The sequence below is a fragment of the Trachemys scripta genome, chromosome 1 (genome assembly GCF_013100865.1).
Source record: "Trachemys scripta elegans isolate TJP31775 chromosome 1, CAS_Tse_1.0, whole genome shotgun sequence".
Taxonomy (NCBI): domain Eukaryota; kingdom Metazoa; phylum Chordata; order Testudines; family Emydidae; genus Trachemys; species Trachemys scripta.
The window spans coordinates 153,329,369-153,343,919 of NC_048298.1; the positions used below are offsets into that span (position 1 = coordinate 153,329,369).

The 14,551-nt window shown below is 41.6% G+C and overlaps 1 protein-coding gene across 1 annotated transcript; it reads right to left on the reverse strand.

Moving 5' to 3' along the window:
• Positions 1 to 9,301: 9,301 nt before the first annotated feature.
• RPL24 (ribosomal protein L24) lies at positions 9,302 to 14,490 on the reverse strand. Its single transcript, XM_034790335.1, has 6 exons — positions 14,348 to 14,490; positions 14,158 to 14,233; positions 12,660 to 12,770; positions 10,733 to 10,869; positions 10,041 to 10,104; positions 9,302 to 9,432 (listed from the first exon to the last, which is right to left on the reverse strand). The coding sequence occupies exons 1-6, from the start codon at positions 14,350 to 14,352 to the stop codon at positions 9,352 to 9,354; spliced, it is 474 nt and encodes a 157-aa protein (XP_034646226.1). The 5' UTR covers positions 14,353 to 14,490; the 3' UTR covers positions 9,302 to 9,351.
• Between the last annotated feature and the right edge of the window lie 61 nt (positions 14,491 to 14,551).

Sequence of the window (14,551 nt, forward strand, 5' to 3'; positions counted from 1 at the left end):
TGGAAAAGATTCAGAAAAGGGCAACAAAAATGATTAGGGGTATAGATCGGCTTCCATATGAAGAGAGATTAAGACTGGGACTTTTCAGCTTGGAAAAGAGATGACTAAGGGGGGATATGATTGAGGTCTATAAAATCATGACTGGTGTGGAGAAAGTAAATAAAGAAGTGTTATTTACTCCTCATAACAGAAGAACTAGGGGTCACCAAATGAAATTAATAGGCAGCAGGTTTAAAACAAATAAAAGGAAGTATTTCTTCACACAACACACAGTCAACCTGTGGAACTCCTTGCCAGAGGATGTTGTGAAGGCCAAGACTATAACAGGGTTCAAAAAAGAACTAGATAAATCATGGAGGATAGGTCCATCAATGGCTATTAGCCAGGATGGGCAGGTATGGTGTCCCTAGCCTCTGTTTGCCAGAAGTTGAGAATAAGCGACAGGGGATGGATCACTTGACTGATTACCTGTTCTGTTCATTCCCCCCCTGGGGCACCTGTCGGAAGACAGGGTACTGGGCTGGATGGACCTTGGGTCTGACCCAGTTGGCCATTCTTATGTTCAAGATCCGTATAGGCAGCGGGGTATTACCTTTGCTTGGTAACTTGGAATTCTTTTTAGGCCTTGGCTACATTGGCGCTGTACAGCGCTGCAACTTGCTGCACTCAGGGATGTGAAAACGCCCCCCCGCCCCCCAGTGCAGCGTGTACAGCGCTGTAAAGCGTCAGTGTAATCAGAGCCTGCAACGCTGCACACTCGCTCACAGCGCTGCAAGCTATTCCCCTCGGAGACGTGGAGTACATACAGCGCTGCGAGAGAGCTGGTGGCGCGACTACACTCGTGCTTCACAGCGCTGCCACGGCAGCGCTAGGAAGTCCCGAGTGTAGCCAAGGCCTTAGCTAGACTGGGAGGGAGAAAGAGGTTTGATTTATATGCAAATTATGAGAGATTCTTGCCCAGTTGATTAACAATATCCTCATTTATCCATTTTAGTTTCTGTTCTTAGGGAGAGGAACTCTGACTTTGGCTATCTTTGGATCCTTAAAGTATCACACATAATGTAAATCATTTTCATATTGTCATGTAATTAAATCATTCAAGGAACATCTGTTCTCTATATCCCTTATATATTCCTCCTTGTGATGATGGCAGGACCTCTCCTAGGAAAATTCTGGCATCCCAGCATAAACTTCACAAATATACTCTTGAGTTGCATGTCTATCTAATAAACAAATTATTGTAGTAGGAAGGAAAGTCTGTATATTGCTCCATTTCTGTTCAAGGAAGATTATTATGACTATAGACTACAGCCACAGTTGATTGTGCAGTGACCCCTATAGTACAGGCACATATAAGGTCTTATAGAAGATTAGATGCCATTGGGCCCTTGAAGAATACAGGAAGTAGTTCATCATCCACATTTTCCTATCCATGTTGCAATGATGATCCAATATCTGGTTTGCCTCTGTGTAAAAACATCCAAATCTTTGTTTGCCAAGATGCTCTTTTGACATGCTCTTCAAAACTGTCCTCACATGGTGGGAGTTTGGCCAGTGACTTGCCCTTTTTGAGGGCTTGATTGAGGCACATGCAGAGGGTCACCTTTTCTTTCTCGCTGTGGTCATACAGTACTGCTACCAACTTCCTTGCTGCAGATATTGTGGCTTGCCCCTCACTCTCCCCCAATTTGACAAGATCTCTGAAGTGGTAAGCTCCCTTTGCTTTGAAATTAAACACAGTCACATCACGTATATAGCAGGATGTATGTTGCAGAAGTCAGGAGTGAGAACGCCACAAATTTCATGCACAGGTGTGAAGCAAAGCTTGTCAGTTGTTCTGGTAATGGGGCCTGTTTCAATCCACATGTTATCTACGTGTTCCATTTTTGAAAAAGAGTGAACAGCAAGGACCAAAACATTTGTATCAGGTGACCTTATTATGAGTCTTTTTGAGATGCAAAAGCTATATTGGTCCATACAGCATCCAGAAGCATCTTTGTGTCCGCTTCTCAGTACTATACAAGTCTTGGGCTTCTTCCACACATCTGCTGGTGATGGACTTTACTACTGCACAATTGGAAAAGTCAGGCCTTGGCTACACTTACCAGCTAGTTCGACAGCTGGAAATCGAAGTTCTGAGTTCGACTTATCGCGTCTAGTCTGGACGCGATAAGTCGAACCCGGAAGTGCTTGCCGTCGACTGCGGTACTCCAGCTCGGCGAGAGGAGTACCGCGGAGTCGACGGGGGAGCCTGCCTGCCGCGTGTGGACCAAGGTAAGTTCGAACTAATTCGAACTAAGGTACTTCGAACTTCAGCTACGTTATTCACGTAGCTGAAGTTGCGTACCTTAGTTCGAATTAGGGGGGTAGTGTAGACCAAGCCTCAGTGCTTAATTTGTGCCAGGGTTGAGTCCCGGCACCTCTACACTTGGAGGTTCGTAGCCCTGGCATCTCTGGACTTGCTGCTTCAGTTATGAAAGTAAAAAAATAGTTTGAGCCCTGGCACCTCTTTCATTACAAATTACGCACTGGGAAAAGCCTCCATCATGGAGTGCTTGTGTAATATTTTAAACCATATATTCAAAGAGAAGTTTTACAAGTGACTGCTCATTGGATCCCATATTTAGAAACTTTTTCCTTTTGAGGCACAGGGCATCCACCAATCATCTGGAATTGTTTTAATCCAACCTTAGATCCTATCTGGTGCAATCTTTTTGTAATTTTCAGAGTTACTGTTTTCGTATCTGTCAAAGACTTTAGTTACAGAATTAGCTTTGTTGAATCCTTTTAGGACCTGACTCAAGTCCTCAGCAGCCAATTCATCAAATGTGTGGAATTTGTCTCCAGCCATCATTTGTATGAATTGTGGTTTCTTTGTTGCATGCTTTGAGCTCATGGGATCTTTCAGCTTGAGCTTCCAGCTGATGCCCAATTCAGCTTTGTCTACTCTTCTCATTGTTCTGTCAGCATGGAAGAGGGACATAGACACAGGTTCTATTGAAACATAATTTCTGCATCTTACTAAGGACAGGGCTCTACAGAAAACCGTTTCTGGACTGATAACTGCTGTGACCTCCCTTGCCAGACTTAAACTTGGTCTTCTTGGCTATGTCACCAAATGTTTTGATATCAGATTTCTTGAGTGGGCTGAAGAAGCTGTCTCTTTTATCAGGATTGCATATACTTTTCACAAATCTCTCCATTTATTCTTCACCAATATCTGCTATTTTCAGTAGAGATTCTTGTACATCTGACATTGCATGCAGTAGATATATCGATAAGTACCCCTGGGCCTGATTCAGGGTCAAATAGGTTTATGATATTGTTAAAGACATGTTTAGTAAAAACAGTAACATGCTCTTCATCCCTCTTCAGTGCAGAGACAAGAACTTGTTTATGAACTTTGCTATGCACATTGTGTGGAAGGTGGCAAAGACATGTGGTACAGCCAGGCTATAACTTTTATTAGTCAAATTACATCCAAAGTTCCTGACAGGGGACAGCCCCCCCACAGTAACTTGCACTCCGTTGATCCTGTGTCAGTTCTTGGGGGCCCTCACTGGAGGGGGAGCCAACCATCAAACTAGGAGGATCTCGGACTGCCTCCATTTGCCTGCTAGCATCACGTCCCCTCTCATCTCAACTCCTGAAAGGGGAACTCAACCCCCAGCTAGTATTGCCATCAAGTGCATTGGTGGGGTGGTGCCCCTGTGGTAGTACTGTGGATCGCATTTGCCAATAGGGGGTTAGACATGATGCCCCCATCTCTTAAGGAGGTGCCCTTGGGATGCCCAGTACGTTACCTTTTTGGATCTGGAGCCTAAATCAGAGTTCTTGTACTAGGTACCTGCCAAAAGTTGCAACAACTAAATGATTCTCTCATAGGTCCAACTGTGGCCTCTGGGACAGGGAGAATCCCAGCTGTCCAGTTGACCAAAAGCCGACCCTTAGGTTTTGCTGTGAGGAAGGCAAAAAACCCTCAAAAAACCTAACCAGCCACCGCCAATCTGGTGGTATGGGAAAAAATTCCTTCCCAGCTTAAGTGGCAACTAGCATAGCTTGCGGCGACCTAGACAAAGGAGGGAGGGAGGGTTGACTTCTGGAAACAAGAAAACAGAAAGTGGCACTGTGTACCTATCATGGCTCCAAGTCTCATGCCAAATACCGAGACACTATATGGTTCAAAACCTTGTGACAAATCCCACAAGCTTACCCTGGAAGCACTGTAGGAGCTGATATTCTTGTTGAACCTAACTCATCCTGTCATCTCCCATCATAGGAGCCACCAAAACACACCCCTCGCTAGGCTCGGGACCCATTTGTCTTCACTACTACTTGCTAAGCGCTTCTTTCTCTCATAGCTTTTGCATACTCCTCTACCCTGTTATAACGCTGTCCTTGGGAGCCAAAATTTTTTACCGTGTTATAGGTGAAACCGCGCTATATTGAACTTGCTTTGATCCACAGGAGCGCTGCTTTACCGCGTTATATCTGAATTCATGTTATATTGGGTTACGTTATAGCGGGGTAGAGGTGTATTTATAATATGAAGCTATGTATTGTCATTTCTAACACTGCATAAGTATCACTGTTAAAAAACTAGTTTCTCTAAATATTTCAAAAGCTAGTACTGCATGTATATAGGCAATTACAAAATAAAACCTTCTACCAGACAGACTATATGCTACATAATATGTACAAAAGCTTACAAATGGAGAAGCATGCATTAAGAACAAATATACATTTATATCCATCTGCTATCTAGTACAAACTGTGGGCATGCAATCTACTGCTACTGGTGTACAGCTTTCAGTGCTAGACTAATCTGGTCAGCAAAGTCCAGTTGAAAATATAGAAAACTGTTATAACAACGTGAGATACTTTGACAATTAAGAATATGCGATGTGAAAAGATTTAATGTTAGTATACTTGCCTTTGCAAAACCAGTAAAAAATTTTTAATACATTGTCTTTTGGTAGCTTTGACCAATAAACACATTAAGGTGTTGAAATTAATTTAAACAGTAAAAAGTGTAGCCAGTCATGCTGCATTGTAAAAAAAATGATACTTATGTTGGGTACCATTGTTTCACCTTGCTTACCATCTTACCCCCTTGACAGCTCCCATACCTCATCTAAATGTAAATAAAATAAGCTTTTGAATGATGTGTATATATATTAAATTCCAAAAATATAGCCATTTTTGGAGAATTGCTGCACACCCGAGTTATTTCTGAGTTTCTGTCTATAGCTGCAGGTTAAACCTGAGGCTTTCTACAGCAGAGAACTGAGCTAGTAGGATAGCACTGGTGTAAAGTTCTAATAATGTCCACCCTAATTATGTTGTTTCGGTTGCAGTTTTCCCCCCTGTTCACACTTGCATTGACTACATAAAATTGCAGTGTTATTTGGGTACCTATCAACGTTTCCTTGATAGAGTGGTTTCTGAAAGCCCAAAAGAACTATGGAAAAAGGTGAAACTTTGGTGAAGGATCCTTGCCTGAAAATGGAGGCCAAGATAAACACGCAACTCTCACTCTACTCAGAAAGGAAGGGGTCTGCTAGTGTTTTTCCAAAGCACTTGACATGACTGCACGTAAGTGGCAAATATGCTGAGAGCCAAACCAATAGTTTACTGCATTTTTGATATAAGGCCATGCACTTCAAAGCAGCAGAACCCATAGAACTTGATGTGGGCTTTTACTAGTTGGATGACACCTTGCAGTCTAGGCTGAACAGGAGGCTGAATAACCAGGTCCCACATATTTGTGCTGAGTTTTGCCACTCAACTGGTGTGTGGGGAGTATCTACTTACTGTGAAAGTCAGGGAGCAATCTGGCAAGTTCATGATGGACACTGTTGCTATGAAGGGAGTGCATGGCAGTACATACTAAATGAAAGAGGTATGTAACTGAGGGATTTAAAGAATGGGAACTCCTTTACTGCTGGAGTTATTGAATGAACACAAGGGTTCCAGCTTTTTCCTCCCATCCCTCAAAACAAGCCCAGTTATACATTAACAGGAAGTAATAATTAGCTACTGAAACTGTCATGGTGCAAGCCTCACTGGATCATTGTGGCATATTATATCTATCTATATATATCTAGAAAAGTGCACAACACATTAAGAATGCTGATTTCTCTGAACTATTCTCACTAAATGACATTAAGGGTGTCAAGCCACTGATTCTGGGCAACACCACACAGCTGCTTTATCATTGGTAAGGAAATCATTCCATGATTACACATATTTGGAGAGATGCTGATTCAGTTACATGCAACAATGGCAGGATAGAGACAGTGTACTTTGGAGAAAGGGGGGGAAAGATGTTGGTCATCCACAAGAGTTCAGCAACTAATATAGGCATTATGTTGAAATAAAGGTGAGGTAGTCATTGAAATTATACAGTGAGACTTGAAGTAAACTGTGCCCGACAAGCTGTTGTACCCACAGCTCGTTATTAGTTCAATCCATTCAGTGCTGTAATTAGAAGTGCTCTGTGCAGTTTGAAATGATGGGAAACAAGGCAGAAAGTGAACTAAATACCATCTTTGCATTACTCATCAGCTATTCTGGTAATGTTTCCCTGTTTATTTTTAACACAAATTATGTCCTTAAGCCTGTATTTCCATACTCTCCATTTTAAGTACAAATAACTTCTGGCTTTTGTATTTTTAATACTACAACATTTAATGAGAATTCATAGCCTTAAAAACAGCTTAATATAGCTTTTGGTTTGGGAATAGTTAGCAATTGAAGTTGCCAACTAAATTTTAAGTACTCAATCCCAATAGCATATGTGTTTTGATCTTCTTTTCTGTATACCTGCAGGAAACATCTTGTAATTGGTGGAAATAGAGACTGAAGGTCTTAAATTTTAAACTGGGGCTGTCGATTAATCACAGTTAACTCATGCGATTAACTAAAAAAAAAAAAAAAATCACAATCGCACTGTTAAACAATAGAATACAATTGAAATGTATTAAATATGTTTTTGTACATTTTAAAAAATATTGATAGTACAACAGAATACAAAGTGTACAGTGCTCACATTTTTTATTACAAATATTTGCACTGTAAAAATGATAAAATTAGTATTTTTCAATTCACCTCATAAGTACTTAGTGCAATCTCTATCATCAAAGTGTAATTTACAAATGTAGATTTTTTGCTACATAACTGTACTCAAAAAACAAAATAATATAAAAAACTTTAGGGCCTACAAGTCTACTCAATCCTACTTCTTGTTCAGCCAATTGCTCAGACAAACAAGTTTGCTTAAATTTATGGGAGATACTGCAGACTGCTTATTTACAATGTCACCCGAAAGTGAGAATAGGTGTTAGCATGGCACTTTTGTAGCTAGCGTTGCAAGGTATTTACGTGCCAGATATGCTAAACATTTGTATGCCCCTTCATTTTTGGCCACCATTCCGAAGGACATGCTTCCATGCTGATGATGCTCGTTAAAAAAATGTGTTAATTAAATTTGTGACTGAACTCCTTGGGGAAGAATTGTGTCTCCTTTTTTACCTGCATTCTGCCATATATTTCATCGTATAGCAATCTCAGATGACTCAGCACATGTTCATTTTAAGAACATTTTTGTCAAATCTGCTGTGAAATACAAAGAAGGTACCAATGTGAGATTTCTAAGCATAGCTACAGCACTCGACCCAAAGTTTAAGAATCTGAAGTGCCTTCTAAAATCTGAAAGGGACAAGGTGTGAATGCTTTCAGATGTCTTAAAAGAGTAACATTCCGATGCAGAACCCAAACCACGAAAAAAGAAAAAAATCAACCTTCTGCTGGTGGCATCTGAATCAGATATGAAAATGAACATGCGTCGGTCTGTTCTGCTTTGGATTGTTATCAAGCAGAACCTATCATCAGCCTGGATGCATGTATTTTGTAATGGTGGGTGAAGCATGAAGGGACATATGAATCTTTAGCACATCTGGCACGTAAATATCTTCCGATGCCAGCTACAAAAGTGACATGTGAATGCCTGTTCTTACCTTCAGGTGCCATTGTAATCAAGATGTGGGCAGCATGCTCTGCAACTTGTAACCAAACTTGTTTGTCTGAGTGACTGGCTGAAGTAGGACTGAGTAGATTTGTAAGTTCTAAAGTTTTACATTGTTTTGTTTTTGAATGCAGTTTTTTTTGTACAGAATTCTATTCTAATTCATTAGAAAGATACCACTTTTTGTTTTTTACAGTGCAAATATTTGTAATAAAGATAAATATGAAGTGAGCACTGTACACTTTGTATTCTTTAACTGAAATCAATATATTTGAAAATGTAGAAAACATCCAAAATATTTAAATAAATGGTATTCTATTATTAACAGTGCGATTAATCACAATTTTTTAAATCACTTGACAGCCCTATTTTAAATCCTAGACCAGGGGTTCTCAAACTTGGGGTCGGGACCCCTCAGGGGGTCACAAGGTTCTTATATGTGGGGTCACAAGGTGTCAGCCTCCACCCCAAACCCCACTTTGCCTCCAGCATTTATAATGGTGTTATAAATTTAAAAACACTTTTTATATATTTAAGGAGGCGTCACACTCAGAGGCTTTCCATGTGAAAGGAGTCACCAGTTCAAAAGTTTGAGAACCACTGCCCTAGACCCTACTTAAAGGTCTCTCTTATGCCACTCACCTTACACCATTTGAGTGGGGTTTATACTTAGGGTGGTCCTATTTTGACCCTCCAGCAGACAGTCTCCTGAAAGAAATCAGCTTTACTCATACCACTTCACAGTGCAGACATAGCATCCTATTTAAAAGTCTAGAGGACCCTGCTTGTACTGTAGGGCAGATCCCTCCAGCAACTGCAACCACCACCAATACAGAAAGCAAAGTATAATTTCTAAGGATATGTCCACACAGCAAAGAAAAACCCAGGGCTGGCCTGTGCCAGCTCTCTCAGGCTCAGGAGGCTCCAACTGGGGGGCTGTTTCATTGCTGTGTAGACTTCTGGGTTCAGACTGGGAGCCCAAGCTCTGAAACCCTCCTGCCTCACAGGGTCCAGCTGTGGTTGACAAGTTGCTGTTTAGACACACCCTAAAAGTGCCTTATTGGAATCCCGTATGGTTAACAGTTACACCCTGAACTCAGCCAGTTACTACTGTGTGTAATTGTGGTTACATTTGATCCCGTTGCCTTCCAATAGCGAAGGTAAATTTTTGTACAGGGAGTAGGCATATTTTCATTACCTAGTCAGCCAAAGCAGACTTTATCACTCTTTAAATGAGCCCATATATTTAAACCTAATAAAACACTGCACAAGTCATGAAGGTCAGTCACATGTTTATTTAATGCAACCAACTACTGTTTGACAAGTTAGCGCTTTCCACCAACACGAGGAGCAGAAACTTTCACTGGTTTCATAATCTTTTGTTTAGGTGCAGCCTTTGTGGGAGCCTGTAAAGAGACATTAAAGATGATTGAGGGGATGAAATTTAGTTCTCCAAAACAAATGTTTCCATTTTTGGCTTTGAAAAGCTTTGCCAAATAATCATTTAATTAGAACATTTATGTCAAGTCTACTAGAGATAAGACACCAAAGAACTGACTGGCACTGCATAACATTGTCGTCACTATATATATGCTGTATTACCATTACTCACTTCAGCATGGCCTTATCACAGTTTAAGCTCAAGTATTCATGCTGCTAATTACGTGGAGGACAAAGTAGATGCTAGTGCTTCCCAAAATAGGCATACATCAACACATTAATACACAGTCACTTATGGGGCTACTGAACTAATTATCTAGCCAAAGTGTTCTCTCAGAGGCAGTTCACAACTGAGGAATCCTGATAAGATAGCAGTATTTTAAGTATAAGATTACTTTTTCAGATATTGTTCACCCTGAATAACCTGTGTTAAGCTTTAACACAAAGCCTGGGCAATGTGGTTTCGATAACACAGAATGCTGAAGTTTCCAGTTAAAACATTTTACACTACCATATACAACCGTATTTCAGGATGCAATTAGACAGCACCTATTCATTGCCGAATGGATGTTACCTTTGTTGTAGAGGATGTAGACTTCTTGGTTGCCTGCTTAGCCTTCTTGGCTTCTTTGGCAGCCCTGTTAATTTATAGCAAGAACGATAATGAACAAATTAACAGCTATTTATTTCTCCCACTCACCCAGATCACTCCCTTTCAAAAGGGAAGTTCTATTAAAATAGGTGAAGTAATTAAAAAGTCCCCATGAGACTAAAACTTAAAAATAAGATATGTTGGCTCTCCTGTCTTCAGCCACATGAAGCATCCCAAAAAGTTCACCAAGGCCCTTAGATTAGTTATATAACAAGACGCTCGAGTATCATGACAAACTACATTTCCCATGTCCTGAACTGTATTTCCTCAGTATTTCAGAAATTATTTCCTCACCCACCTTGTCTCTCTCTATTTCCTCACAAATTTTTATTAAATATTAGTAAAATGGCAAGTCTCGTTAAGATACCCTGACATCATACCCAAGTATTGGGATAATGCTAAATTTTTAAAAGCTCAAGCAATATTAACAAATTTTATGTAATTTAGTATTTTACAGTCCCAAGCAATTAGTAGCGAATCTCTCTAAGTTTGTTTTCAACAGCCTGCAGCATGCAAAGCACAGAGCTCTTCCACAGCTTAGGGATTTGTAAAGGAAATCATAATCCATAATTTTGGAATTAAGGAGATTGCTGCAACTGACTAGAGATTCTCACCTAATGGCTTGTTCCCGCTGGGCCTTTCGCACTTCAGGCTTCTGATTTCTCTTGGCCATTATTTCAGCCAAAGATGCACCAGTGATAGCCCTCTGGAACTTGACTGCACGGCGTGTGCGCTTCTTTTGTATTTCTTCCTAAAATGGGAGAGGTTTAAAATAGATTAGTGCTACAAAAAATTAAATAAAAATACAAACAAACAAAAAACCCACAAGGGGCAATTAGCAAAGTGGTTGCTGGGAAGTCCAAATTTATCTGCAGCTATCAAACAGTCGTACAGTATACAGAATTACTGTAGTATCTCAGATACGTCAAAAAGGAAATTACTCTGTCTTGGCGAATATTGACTAATGGTAACGACTATCTCTACTTTATGTGCAGACAAATGAATCCAACAGTAATAGTCACTGAATTCACAGACCATTACAATGTATAGAAAATAGCTACCTAAAAATTAAACTTTTTAAACATAAATTCCTTATGACTGACTAGAAACAGAATGCCAATTAGCTATATCCAGCTTATTTATTCTAATGGTCATGGAATGAACTTCAAAACATACGATGAATCTTTAGGAAACACTACAAAACCTTCCTCTTTGACAAAAGCTTTCCCTGCATAACCAGAGTATCAGCTACACTGCTCCTCCAGACCTCTTTCCAAAGTCCTACATTCAAGAACAACTTTCTATAACCCCAAAAGGAAGAAGAATCAGAGAGGCTGTTTGGACTCCGCAAGGGACTTCAACACTGCCAGCCTATTTTAAGTGGCAGATGCTCAGGTATCACAGTGAAGAGCAGCTGTACAAAACCATAAAATAACAGTTTTGTTCTTCCTCCTTGTCCGACATTCAGTGAAAAAAATTGAAATAAAAAGTGCATCTTGTTACAGGTTAACCGGGGCACCAGACAGTTGTCCTGCTTGCTGGCCCTGGCTTTTATACACAGAAAAATAGTTGTGGCAGATGGGCCATGGCGGGCGTTTTTTTTAAAGCATGTTGGCAGGGGAGGGGGAAGAGGAAGTGGCTCAGAAAGAAAGAGGTTGATAACCCCTGGGTGTAGACATACCCTAGCCATAGTTCTCTGTGCCAGTCAAACCAAATGCTAGAAACCCTCCTAACTTACTAGGATTTTACAGAACACTTTCCATTATATGACTAAGATCTTTAAAAGCCCATATACCTGGAACATAAATAAGGCCACTGGAAATACCCACAGAAGAAATGCCACACTGTAGTCCTGATTAAAATACTTTTGTATCTCATAAAATTTCAACTTCACAGCCAAAATTTTCATACAGGTGGGAGCATTTTTGATATCAGCTGTTTGCAAAGATAACATTCTAAAACTAGTTTACCATACCACCACAAGCATTGCATTTATAAAATTTCACTTTTAGAAAAACAAAACAATCAAAGTTACCGCCTATGGATTAACCAAGCACCCCACTGTTTACAGATCAACTTTTAAGTCATGAACTGTTAGTCAGTTTGTCAGTCCCTAGGCCAGCATGGCCCTGATTGAGGCCTCAAGGCACTACTGAAACATACATTAGTAGTTTGTGCTCAACAAATAGCCACCTTTCAAATGTGAACCAACATAATACTATCTCCCCAAGACTGCAACCATGGTATCAGATTAACCAGTCTTCATTTCAATGTGCTGGTCATTAGCAAAGCTGGGAGTCTAAGCATTGGAACTACATGGAGATAGTGTCTGTGTGTGTGAATGTCTTCACAGTCATGAGGGCTTGAAAAACCTCTTTACAAACATGAAGGTTTACATTCTACAGAACTCAATAGTTTCGGCTCCCTATGATGTCCAGAGAAACCTTTCACTTACCTGCTTGGTAAACTAGATTAAACTTTCAAGTGAAGAATGTTTTTTAGTCAAAGCAGTGTTAGTCACAACACATGAAGTATACTTACAGACTGCCCTTTCTTGTGTTTGCGCCTGTACAGAACAGTCCAGTTGATCTGACGGGGGTTTCTCTTGGAAAGAAATGCAGACTCGCATTTTGCATTCAAAAACTGGAAAACCTGGGAAGTCGAACACTTATTTTTAAGGCAACTTTGTTGCTAGTAAAATACCAACAGAAAACATAATTGTAGTTGTTAGGTATCCTTTCCACATCACTGATGCATTGAAGCCTTAAACTCATTTTTTTTTTAAGTACCGCCTCTTCTAAAGAAAAATTCAAATACATGTACCACATGACATCATATTCAAAGCATCTTTTGAGATTAAAATAAATTAAACTATACATTGTTATTAAGAAAAATGGTGTGTTATAGTACAGAAAGACATTCTTCTATGGACCGTAGCATCCTAGTGCAAATTAAGACTAATTTCTAGGTTTATGTTTAATAATCTGCATGCTAGTCTTTTCAGGCAAAAACAACAAGAAAATGCTACATGATATCTGAAAGTAAAGAAATTCAAACATCAACTTATATTCCTGCTTTCCATCTAACCATCTGGGTGACCAATGAAAGCATAAACATTTAAACACAAATTTCAAGACTTGAGTCAATGGTTATACTGTGTATCAGGCTAAATGTCTGACTACTCCAGTGAGTACAAACAATTTTCCAGTACACAGGATCTGGAAACAGGCAGTTCTTCAATAAAACCAATGATTAATGCTTGATCCCTGATCACACAATAAGGGGCGCCCGACATCAAAATTTCACCAAAATCCCAGCTCTCATAATGTTCACATGTAAATCCTTGCTTTCAACAGTAGGCAAGCGAATGTGGCACCAATTGCGTAGTACAATCTATGCTTTTAAAAAAGCCATCCCCACCTGGGTGGGTGGGGGGAGATAATGCCAAGATAAAAAATGTCAGGACATTTAGGCCAATGTTTGCTGAGATTCACTACACTACTACTCAGGGGGAGTCAAACCTTAATGCTTTCAGGGGAACAAAAGAGCTTCTGTCTCCAAGAAAGGCGCATCTGTCTGAAGTTTAATCTTAGTGACCCAGGCACAGTGAACTCCATCCCACTCAGCGTATTGGCTTTGGCCGCACAAACGGGTGAATCAATCTACCCGAGATTCAAAACTTTCTACAGGGCCTAGTGATTTCAGACCTGATGCTTAAAGCCACCCCTCTCCCAACCGCGAGTGAGCTACTCTTTGCCCTCAGAACCTCAGGCGACAGCAGGACGTTGCCTGCTCCCGCAGCCCGCCAGACCCAGACGCACCACAGTCCCCTCGCCAGGGCGGCCGGGCTACGAGGCCCCAGCGCGCAGCCCCACCCGAGAGGGGAGCCGGGGCCGGCTCGTTCACCCAGTGGCCTCGGGCCGCCCGCCGCTTCCATTCAGCAGCCGGGCGGGGGGGCCGCCGCTCGCAGGCCGGCTCAGCCGGTGCCACGATCCCGCGTAGGAGTGCGCTTGACCCCGCTCCGAGCCCGGCCCCTCACCTTGCCGTCCGTGCGGGCGTAGCGGCGGCCGTGACCCGGGTAGATCTTGTAGCCGCTGAAGCTGCACAGCTCGACCCTGCGGGGGGGGAAGCAGAGCGGGTTAGCGCCGCGGGGGAGCCCGGCCCGGCCCCGCGCGGGGGCTCGGCCTGGAGGATGGGGCCGGATGGTCTCGCCGGTCGGCGGCACTTACTTCATGATGGCGCCGGCAGCTCCAACGACTCCAGCGGCCAAGAGAAAGAGAGGATCATGGGAAACTGCCTTCTATACCCGGCGCAGAGCACGCTGGGAAACGCGTGCCGCGCAGTGCGTCACGGGAGGAAGCGCCCCGGTTTCGGTCCGAAAAGGCCAATCCCTCCCTCCCCCCACAAAACTCACTTAAAAAATGGCCGTTGGG